Source organism: Diorhabda sublineata, chromosome 8 (assembly GCF_026230105.1).
Source record: "Diorhabda sublineata isolate icDioSubl1.1 chromosome 8, icDioSubl1.1, whole genome shotgun sequence".
NCBI lineage: Eukaryota > Metazoa > Arthropoda > Insecta > Coleoptera > Chrysomelidae > Diorhabda > Diorhabda sublineata.
In genome coordinates this window covers 19,569,531-19,581,654 of record NC_079481.1, presented here as the reverse complement: position 1 = coordinate 19,581,654, position 12,124 = coordinate 19,569,531, and the positions used below count along the sequence as shown (strand labels likewise).

The 12,124-nt window shown below is 32.0% G+C and overlaps 2 protein-coding genes across 4 annotated transcripts in view; one reads left to right on the top strand and one right to left on the bottom strand.

Annotated features, from left to right (window-relative positions):
* The window catches only part of LOC130447781 (alpha-tocopherol transfer protein-like), a 113,105-nt gene that overhangs the window by 56,309 nt on the left and 44,672 nt on the right, over positions 1 to 12,124 (top strand). The window lies entirely within an intron of this gene.
* LOC130447779 (uncharacterized) overlaps positions 1 to 12,124 on the bottom strand; it is a 29,074-nt gene that overhangs the window by 6,756 nt on the left and 10,194 nt on the right. Inside the window, exons 3-7 of one of the 3 annotated variants that reach the window (XM_056784784.1) lie at positions 8,983 to 9,213; positions 6,523 to 6,675; positions 5,346 to 5,666; positions 523 to 609; positions 48 to 125 (exon numbers count right to left, since the gene is read on the bottom strand). In XM_056784784.1, coding sequence (XP_056640762.1) covers positions 48 to 125; positions 523 to 609; positions 5,346 to 5,666; positions 6,523 to 6,675; positions 8,983 to 9,213 — 870 coding nt within the window. The remainder of the gene's footprint in view (positions 1 to 47; positions 126 to 522; positions 610 to 5,345; positions 5,667 to 6,522; positions 6,676 to 8,982; positions 9,214 to 12,124) is intronic. The other 2 variants (XM_056784785.1, XM_056784786.1) reach the window with 2 other exon arrangements.

Sequence of the window (12,124 nt, the reverse complement as noted above, 5' to 3'; positions counted from 1 at the left end):
AAAAATGGGTTCTATTATGAGTTGTAATAACATTGTTTTTTCATTACCTAGCGATGTTGGTTTGATTTGCTCAGCTTGTACTGATGTATATGAGCTATGAGATGAAGGCATAACTCTACGACTTTCTGGAATAAAATTATATAATCACACTTACAATGTCGAAAAAATTTCATAGCAAATAATGGACTCTGATTATGTAAAGTAAAATGTGAGAAGTATAATTTATCTGAAAAATTTTGAATCCTCCCACGCGATAACTTCCACTGACTATCAGTAGATTATTTGTTCTAATGAGTGATTTATTTGTGAGTGTCTTTCTCGAAAAGAGTGTAGTTTGTGGGTGAATTTGGGGTAAATAATACATAATCTTCAGTTCAAGAATATAACAAAAATCGGTAAACTTTTCTTGATTTTTAGCTAAACTGTTCAGCAAAGTTATAATTTGAATTATGGAACGTTATCACGAGAAAGCTACTTTTTGTAATTGACGAAATAAGTAATCTACAAAGTTTTTAATATTACCTTGCAATGTTGGCTTGAGCTGCCCAATCTTGTTTTTGGGGTCTGATTTATAAGAGCTGTGTGAAGAAGGCATAACGTTACTAGTATCTGGAATAAAATTTTCATTGTTCAAGTAATTTTTAAGATTCTTATATCGCTATTTTTGAGAAAGTACAGTTACTTTAAATACGCTGCATCTGACCTAACGCTTAAATCTAGTTAGATCCATCAATTTTGCTTTCCAACGTTGCTAACTTATGAAAATACAGAGTGTTTCGGGATAAAAAATTGAGTGAGTATATGACGTAAAAACAATGCTATGTGATAAGAAAAATTTTCTTATACGATCCCTCTTTTCTAAGTTATACGCCTTTGAAGTTGCGAAATCAGAACTTATATTTATAAAGTTTTAACAAATAATAAATAAAAAATTCTACGCTACTATCTGAAAGCCAAGAGCAGCTTATGTATTATGGTTAACAATCCGTAACTTTTACAAGGACAACCTGTACAATCTGAAGAATTTTTATTTTATTTAGATAGAACTAGATAAAATTTATAGTTTAGCAGATATGCATATTTTTAGATCGTTGTGCAACCAAAGAAACTGTTCGTCATAAAAATGAAGTTGGTTAGCCTATAACTTATCAAACAAGAAAAAAACTATAATGAAAGTTCTAAGTGGGCACCTTTCACTTTTACACACTTCTGGAGGTTATTTCTTTGATCTTAGAAGATAATTCCAAGATTTTGCCTTCTAGCATCACAATGGAAGTTTATTCTATCGATCATTTCGTTCCTTGTCTTTACTAGTGTTGTGTATACCAAGCTGTTAAGATACCTCAAAAAATTAAATCCCTTCAGGGGAACGTACCATGCAAATGGACCTCCCCGGCGAATCCACCTAGTAGGAAAAATGTTATTAAAATTATTTTTTACATCATCTAGAAAGTGGGGAGAAGCTCCATCGTGCACGAACCACATGTCTTTGCGAATATTTAGAGCAACATCACATAATATGGGTAGAAAATCATTTTGGAGAAATTCTAAGTATCGCTGACCATTCAGGTTATTATCAAAAAAATATGGACCTACCAAATTATTACCCACTATTTCTGCCCTCACATTAAGTCAAAAAACGAAATGATCGATAGAATATATTATATTATAGCGTTACTTCCATTGTGACGCTATAAGGCAGAATTTTGGAATGTCCAAGTTCAAAGAAATATTCTCCGTAGACTCCGAAAGTGTGCAGAAGTGAAAAGTGCTCGCTTCGAACATTTATTATAATTTTTTTATTTGATAAATTGTGAGCTAACCCACTAAATTTTTCCACACTTCATGTAAGTAACACTATGTTTGACTGTTTGCATTTCAATTAGGAATTAGGAAAATAACACTTACAAATTGTAAGAACCTTGTCACCGGTACACTCAGGCATAAGTTATCCGTACGTAACCCAACATTTTTAAAGCTCTATTACCTTCCCAAAATTCACAAACCTGGAAAGACCTATTGTTTCAGCAATTTGTACACCTAGTAATAAGGTGGTTAACGAAAGAGTTTGGAAACCTACGCATCAAATCTGACAGTTTTTCAATGAAGAATTCGTTTGAGTTTATCTACAAAGTAAGGACTATAGAAATTGAAGATGGGGAAATTTTTATCCTCCTTTGATGTAAGCTCATTATTTCCCAGCGCGCCGATTCCGCAGACCTTGGAGTACCTTGAGGACTGAGATCTAATAATTTGGGACCTGATGTAAAAGAAAAATATTCACAGTTAACAAAAATATGTATGAAACAAAACTATTTCCAGTACAACAACGAATTCTACAAGCAAAACGAAGGAATAACAATACGACGGGTAACTGCCTCTCACAGTTTATGGTTGCCCCTGGCCTTCAGATAGTATTTTAAAATTATCTATTTCGTCAATCACACTACATGGACATATGTAATCATCCATTAAAAATTCATAAAGTTCGATGTATAATTTAGAAAAATATACTTAGATATAAGTTGTGATTTTGCAACTTTAAATGCCTACATCTCAGAAATTAGAAGTTGTACTAGAATTTTTATATGTCACTGCATTATTCTCACATCATCTACTTACTCCCAAATTTTTTGCATCATGTTATATTTGCATTCAGATTAATTTGTAGTATAACAATACCTATTTGGAATCGTTCATAATCAAATTTGAATAAGATAGATCTATCAAAAAACTTAAACTCAAAGTTTTATGACTGCCGTTTAACGCTGTTGTTGTTGACTGCAACGAGAACGAAAGAACAAAATGGAGCAACGGATTCAGGATTTATAAGGCGAAAGAAAGTCATTGACAGATTGTTTATAGCATTTTCAAAATGCTATTTATATGATACCTATATAGCATAACCTGTGTCTATTAGGACACAATATTTTTTTATTTGCATTTGTCGATTATCAGTATGATTATTTATTCGATTTATGTTTGATAAAAGTGAATAATACTCCACAGAATATATTTAACATTATTTATTTCATATTCCTTATCCTGTATTCAGGTTTTGATAACAACTTTGCTATCAAGTTTTTCACCCACTGTATATTATTTTTACCGTAACATTTGTTCGGAAATAAAAGTTTTCATTTGTTCGGAAATAAAAGTTTTCCATTAAAATTATAACATTCTAAGGAAGAACACCTATTATCACTGCCCCCCTGTTACATAAATTTAGTTGGCGGAAACAGTTCAGAGAGGAGTGTATGAAATTCTTCTTTGGAGAGGTGCAGGATCAGTTGTCCCTCATAGTTTATCTATATCTTTAAGTTTGGGGATATTCCTCGGTTTTAGTACTGCGTCTCTTATTGTTTACCTCTGTAGTAAAGAGGGTCTTGCTGGACGGTTCGTTTTCACCTTTACTAAAAGATTTATTTCACCTTTACCGAATGTCCCAGACCGCTTCTCGTTGAACAGCCTGTTTTGGTTCCTACTGAAAGTTTTTTTTAAATACCGGAGGGCCTGCTTTTATATTAACCGAGGGCTCATCTCACCTTTACCCTACGTTACTCTGTATTTTGAGTGTCTGCTTGCCCATTGCTGTTCACTGTTGTATAACTACGTCTGAAACCATCATCGAGAAATGATTTAAGGTCAGATTATCTGAGAGAAATTGGTATTGGGTATCTACATCATTTGTAATTTTTTTTAAATTGTATATTGTCACATATCCAACAATAGGTCTTAGTACCTATGAGTGACATTTTTTGGCAAATTTTTTGAAACTAATCAGATTTGATTTACTTTTTTGTTAATTATTCTGGATACCATTTAGCTCAGTTATGAATAATAAAGTTTTACTTTTGACTATTATTTCATAATACGCTGTCTCGAATAATTCAAGCTCCACTCCATCAAAAATTCAGTGACGTTGAAGATTGAATGTAACTATCAAAATTTTTCGATGGAATCACGACCCAGTGCTTCAGAGCTGCCGTTCGCGGCTTGGCAAAATAAAGAATAACTGCCACATGCTTACTAAAACTGACGATATTCTCGCAGTAGGTCAATTCTCCATTTCAATTTGCTATTTTTGTGAAAATATACAAGGGTGGGTAGGAAAGCCTACAATTTGAAATTTAATACCTCTTAATTGGATAGAAAACCATCCAGCATCAACAGGAGTTCAAATCAAAACATGAACAAATTTATATTTGAGTTTACCAATTATTGAAAGCAATCTACTATAACACATAGACAAAAACGTGAACCAAGAGTGTGATTAGCAGAAAAAATCATCACTCACATCAAAACGAAGCTTGAGATATTCTATGGGAACTCTGTACTGTTCATTTCAAAGGTGTTTTCATCAATTCTTTTGTATTTAAAGTCTGTATCATTTAAGTATGAGAAAATAAGCAAAAGTGGGTGACGCGTTTATTGACAAAATAGACAACGAACACAATGGTGTAACGCTGAAGTATTCGGTATTCGTTTACCGCAATGAAGACAAATTCTTGCGCCGTTCCATAACACACTAAACACTACTAAGCGACTATTTGTTCTTTCTAAGCTCTTAGAATTGGCTCGACAGAAAGATTCTTGATTCAAGAAATTAAATCGCCTAATTTGATCGAACCATCTAATTTTTTTGAAAGGATTAAGCAATTATGGAAATTACAATTCAACAAGAGAATTGTATATTATTTAGACTTTCACTGTTATCCAAATTTACTAGGAAATAGATCGCAGTATACAATTTGATTTCTACGGAATATTTCCAATTCAATGGTTCTGAAGAATGATGAAATGATCCGTTATAATATACCTAACAATATCATTGTAGTAAAAGCTCGAACGCTATACAAAATGTCAAAATCTATTCTATTAACGGATTAAGTCTGTAGAGAAAATTTCTTCTTCGTAGAGCTCATGTTTATTTTTCATCAATTATTCTTTCATCCTACTATTTATTCAGTATACAATGAATTGATGTGATAATAAATGTGTGCAAATCTTCATCGAGAAGAAATTCAGCTACACTCAAAATACATAGATTGAGATTTATTCTTATTTATAAATTTCTAGTAATGAAGTCGTGAAATGTCTGCGAAATTCAAAAAATTGTTTAACACCAAAACAAAAATAATAATAATAGATTATAAGGATATTGATAAATTTTATAAAATAATTAATACCAAAAGCAATATTATAGACAAAATAAAGATAGATATATCAGGAGAGTAGATACTTTCTATATTTTGACAACATTAACAGTTTGCTTTCATTTTATTCAAGATCGAGCCCTTCTTTTGCGGTGAACACAATAGGAATTTAGGGAAAAGTAAACTTACCATAAATTGCAAAACCGGCTGTTGCGGATTTAACGGAAAGATCATCTTTACTTGCAGTTTGTCTAGGTAATATAGAATAAGGAGATTTCATTCGAACAGCATTTGCTTCTCTAAATTCAGATGGTATTGCAAATTGTTCTTTTTGCTTCTGCGTTATTTCGCGGGGAATAGATTTACTTTGAAAGTATTGAAAACAGCCTGCATCACTTTCTTGATCTATACTTGAATTCAATGAACTTTCCATTCCTAAATCACTTTCATATTTTGTGCTTTTAGAATCGCTCGCAAAAGTTCTTGTTGCAATATATTTATTTTCTTTTTCTGAAAAACACACTAAAATTGTTTAGTGTGCATTTAAATGATAGTTTAGCCGTATTTTTGTCACATACGTTGTTATTTATGATATTTCGTGTATAAAAATGGCATTTAAGATAAAAATCTACTTTATTGTTTTCGAAAATATTTACAATCGAGACTGATATAATTTTTCAACTGTTTAAATGAAACTTCAATTATTTATATAAAAAAGATGTCATTGGGTGCTAAGTGAAATCTGTAAGGTGGATGTCTGAATTTGACTTTCTAGCTAATTAAAAATCAATCAATAGACAAAACAAAGGAGGGAAAGATGAGTTCTTATAATTATCAGGTACTTATTTTCGTATATTGAAAATCGTAATTGAATTTGTTAAGTACTATAAACAAATAGTTACAAGATGAATACAGATTGGTCAAACAGTTGACGACAGAAAAAAACAAACGACAAAGTTCAACAGTTTTCCACAATCATTCCACAGGAACTATGGATATAATGAACCATAGACCACAGATTACTACACACACAGTAATGAATAAGAACAAAAACAAAAAGAAGATATATTGTCAATAAGAATATAATAAACTACAATTGCGAAGAGATATATAGAATGATTCTGAAGTTTTCTAATAAAAAAGGAAACATGTGACAAAGTGAGTGGAGGAAATCAACAATCAAAGTAAATTACACCCCGTATTATGAATGACGAATTATACGACACTTCAAAAGTACTGAATAGCTACTCTTGAGGATAGGCGAAGTAATTTTCTACAAAAGAAACATATTTCCTTTATAAATGAAACGATTAGTTGAAAATAAAACTATATATTTAATTCACCATTATCTTTTAATTTTTGTTACCTTTTAGAGAATTCTTTGTAGAGTTTCCTAAGCCTAGATAGGAATGAGCATTTTGGTGTTCCGGTGGCTGTTTTCGATCTTTAACCAAAATCGCCATAGGAAATTCATCTAGTTGACTATTTTCATTTTCATGTTGGTTATTGGATGTATTATCTAAAATATTTGTTGATGTCATAATATACGTTCAATTAGTAATTAACAATACATTTTCTCAAGTTTTGCTCAAACAATTAGAAACGTTCTTTCATTATCAAGCTTTCCACATTGGAAAATAAGGGGCATTTTTCCACTGAATAAAGAGAACAGAAACCGTTCTATGAATTACTGTTTAAGAAATATTTTGGTTTGATTTTACCTGCACCGTAGAATCAGTATGTTTAACACTCAGTATTTGCACAGTGATGAAACGTATAAAAAGTTGCCATACGTCAGTGCTAAGTATTACATCAATTTATTCTCTGTTATGTTTCAATTTTTATTTAAAGCAAGTATAGTTAATAAATTTATTTGTTCTTAGCTCTCAGTTCTCAAATTGTTATAATTCAGAAAGGGTTCTTCTGTTACTACATTGATAGACAAAAAAAATAGTCGCTGTATCATAAAGCTGTATAGCACATTTATTGCAGAACTTCATCCAAAAACGAAAAAACTGCAATACATGAGGCTTTCCTGTTACATCAAAAAAACTACATACAAACAAGATGAATTTGATATGACTTCATAAGTATTCAACGTTGTGTACCAACTATCATAATTTTATATATTATTTATAACACATTTTATTAATAACTTCTTTTCAAAAACCATCATGGCTTGATGCATTGTCCTTGGTAACGAATTTCCATTGTTCTGATTTCTTATTAAAAAATTTCACCCTGTTAGTTGCTGACCACTCTCAAATTCTCTGGAAAAAATGATGAACGGTATCGAAGAAAGTGAATTTTTACCGACATTCAGCATCCAAGCCTTTTATAGGAATCTAAAAGCTCAATAACTACCTTGTAGTTTGCCCAAAAATCTTCTCACTATACTTATGAATGAGCTAGCTCTAAGAGTTGTGTGTTGAGCTTCTCTATGAAATTAATCCAGAAACTTTGTAATTCATAACCCAATAAAAATATCCTCCTCCAACTTGGCGTTACTTAACTGAGGAAATAATTGTATTATAGGTATCAATGAAGATTGTAAATTCTTCATACTCTTTATAACATTTTCGACCAAATTTGCTTCAAATGGCAATATTTCGGTGTAACCCATCGTGAAGTCTCACTAAAATTGTGATAAATTTTAAATCACCCCATATCTGCCAGTTGTAGCTATCGCAGTTTGTTTTATCTGAAAGGAGGCGCTTATTTTCGAAGATTTTTGTCACTGAATAGGTAACTGGTATAGAAGGTTCTGAATTTTCAACAAGACATACACACAACTCATGAATTATTATTCGATGAGCTTATGAACAAGCTAATTACATGGAAAATATACCTATGGAATTCTCGCATTAAACCACCGATATCAGTACAGGCAGTTGACGAAATTTATATATTGTAACATGTGGAAAGTGCGACTTTTCTTTTTCTAGAAGATGTAATATTTTGTTTATTTGGCAAATAGATCCCATTCCTTAAAACGAGAACTGGAAATAAGTCTAACAGTTGCTTTGATAAGCTCAAATCATGTTTTAAATCATCTATTTTTTTGTAAGCTCGAATAACGTATTAAATCATTTATTTTATTTTTTTGAATCCAATGTGATTCGCCAGCACTCGACCCAGGCGTGAATGTGAGGTCGGTATATACAATTTTCTGAAACAATATCCTCCAATCCAAAGGCTCTGTCAATATGGCGGATTGAAAAATTGAATATTCGATTGCTTTTATTTTTTGGAATCACCTTCAGTCTTCTCTTTCATCCATTGAACCAATGACAACATCAAAATATATAAAACAACCTTTTTTTCATATTTCACGAAAATGGTCTGGCATGTAACTCCACTATCAATTCGCCACAAAAATAACTTTCGAAACTGCGACGTGTATGACATGCCATTTTAATGAATAAAAATATTTTGCTCGCCACGAAACACCAAACTATTCATTTTGTAACATAAATGTGAACTAAATAAGAGAATAAATAATCCATTTCATAGAATAAATCTGCTTATAATTACAAAAATAGGGACTTTAGTGGCATTGAAAAGTGGAACGTATGAATATGAATATTTTTCAAATAATTTGGTATTTGAAAATAACTGTGTAACCTTGGGTTATTTTTTGAACTCAGGTTTTAAAGTGTGTTTAGCGATAACACATTGAAGCACGTTTAACAGAATACAAAGACGTTCGTAGAATGATCATAATATAATAATTCATCTATAAAGGGTTACATTAAAGTTATTTTGGATCAATAACTTTTGAAATTGTTAAAAAATGTAATATTTCCCCTATATATTCGTTACAAACCTGAATAGCTTCCATATACACAACATTTGTCTTCATTAGAATAATTATCAATAGTTTTAGACTTCCTAAGAAATTCTTTCACCAATAATGAGGCTGTCTCTAATTCTTTTTGACGTCTTTTAGTTTGATTCATGTCAGCTATGATTTTGAAAACCTCATTTTCTGATCGAACTCCCAACTCCTCAACTTGCATAAAATATAGCTCCAATTCTTTTTTAAGTTGGACGAAAGCTAAAATACAACAGTTTAATCAGTTCATAATATTATAATTTAAATGGTCTTGAAGTATTCAATCAAATATGATTTGTTGTTATAATTTTGAGACTAAACAATGAAATAGTCAATAAAATTTTTATATTCTGATTTGCTTGTGTCATTCCTTTTAACTGAATATAGGAAAAATATTCACCAAAAGTAATTTTGATCACATGTTATTTTCTTACACAATAACATTTGAGAATTTGTTCAGAATGATTCAGTTAGAGCAAAAGCTGAAAAAATGTCCCACTGAAGTTGATGAAAGAGAAGTTAGGTTATGAGATACTGGAAGGACTGGCATTGACTTAGATCACAACAATTCCAGAAGGCAGCATGCCACTTCGTTTCTTACTATAGTATAGAGTCTTTCAAATAACAATTGTTATAACCTTACCATTGTTGAAGGTTTTTTTAAGTTCTTTGTAGAATATATATGCACTCAATGATGTGATTGTTGTTTCGTTTTGGGTTTGTCATATTCAGCCTATGTCTCTTTACCTATTATAATAAATTTCAAAAAACGTTTGCACCCGTATTATAACGATAACGAAGCTCCAACTCTGTAGCAATTCGGCTAGTTTTGTGATGAATAATCATCATCTGCGTAACCCTGAGTGTTTAGTATTCATAAGGTACAGAGGAGATCGTGGAACTGAAATTTCATGGATAATTCAGTCATAGGAACCTACATAGAACTTTCCTGTGTGTTGATTTTTTTATTTCTTGATGATAATGTTATACCGTATGTTAATAAACTATTCTCAAAATCTACACAGGAGTATTGATTTAAATTGAAAACTATTATTTAATTCATCATTTTATAATTATCACAAAAGACTCTATGTAAATAATTCCTACTAAGCAATTCTTTTTCATGTGATGTCTTAGTGATTTTTCTTATAAAGTAGAAGGTGAATAGAACAATATTTATACCTTTTTTTAAATAGAATAAGTTTATGCGTTTTCGAAAAAAAAAAACGATAAAATAGCTCTGAGCATACATAAATACATACCCACATACATACCTACATACATACCTATATACATACCTATATACATACCTACATACATACCTACATACATATCTACATACATACCTACATACATACATACAGACATGCAGACACCATCGTGGGAAACTTCCTAGGACCTTAAAACGTCGAGATCTGATGAAAACTCGAATTTCGAAAAACGAGGTAAAAAGTTTTTTATTTTTGACAATTTTCTCAGTGGGAAGTTAAATGATATACAACATTCTTAGTTTTTTTTTCTTGCGCGTATTTAAATAGTTTTGTTGGTATTCCGACAGGCGACATATAACCGCTAGCCTTTCAACTCGTTGTAATACGTTTTTCGTTGTAAAGAACACCCCTTGACCATTTTCTAGATGTATTTTGGAGAGTAACAAAGAAAACGGAACAACCCAACGATTATTAACTTCAATTTCCAGCTGATTCACTTGTTGACCATCCATTGTCATCAGTGGATTGCCGGCGATAAAGTTGATAAAGATGGTTGATCACCATCATTTTCACAAATAGTTTCTACTAATAATTGTTTTGGAAAGCGTTTCGAACATTTTCCATCAACCATACACGGAGAATCTGGATGTAATACTTCATAGGGACCACGATCATATTTTTTGTAAGAATTTCATGTAACAATATTGTGGATTTCATTGGGCTGTATCTTTTCTACCAACCAAATGAGAATGATCGCATGTGGCAATCGGCGTTTTTGCTACTCAACTGAATACATCAAGTCCATCAGTGATTTTAACTTCCTATTAAACACTCTTTCGGTAATGTCATGGCGATCAATGGATGATTGGCCAAGAAATAATTCTTGTCTAATTTCTATTCACTGTGCATTGCATGTAAACGTTGTTATAAACAAATATGGTGTGCCACAATGACGTACATACGACATACTATCCTGAGCGTATACATACATTTGTCACGGACTTCCGACATTCCGACATATGTTGCTGGGAGAATTGCATTGATGGCATCCCGTATGACATCGCTCAGTTTCAACTTTTACGTAGATATCCACAGCATATTAGTGGAAGAGACGCAGACATTTTAAGAAATGATTGTCCACATTTTTCCGAAACATCAGTCTGTATGAATAAAAATTTATTGAACTAACTTTTTTGTTAGTTTCGATACCTTTAATTAGATTTATCAACTTCATTGAAAAATAATATCCAAAAATTTCTTGGTTTTCTAAATTCTCACCCATGACGACAATAGCAACATTGTCAATTGTTGGGGCATTAAAACGTCTCGCTGATTCTTCTGCTTGCGTCTTATCAGCTTGGATGACAATTTTGTGATTATCAGACGGAATACGCAGTCTTGAATGATGGAACCAATTCGTTATGTATATGAAAAAACTTTTAGAGTTGTTCCACAGTTAGTTTTTTCACAGAATTATTGTGTGCACAACGCTGATCAACTTGATTTACTGAATCTCCCATAAAATAAATTTGCAAAAAGTTCTAGTCACTATTCTTCTTCTTCTACTTCCTGCTGTGTATAGGCATCATTGCCTGTTTTTCTTCACGTCATTGCCTCTGCTCAGTCACCTGGGAGGTTGTCACTCCATCTTTTCCTAGGTCTTCCAATGCTTCTTTGTCCTGCTGGTGATTTGTCCCTTGATATTTTCACAATTCGTTCTTCCGTCATGCGGTCAATGTGCTCATTCCATTTTATCTTTCTATCCAGTACCCAGTCATTGATATTATCTATCCCGCATGTTCGTCTTATGTTTTCACTCCTTTCTCTATCTAGTAGTGTTCTTCCCGCTATTCTTCGAACTATTTTCATTTCTGTAGTCTCCAATATCCGTTTCGTTTTAGAGGTCTCAGGTCGGGTCTCTG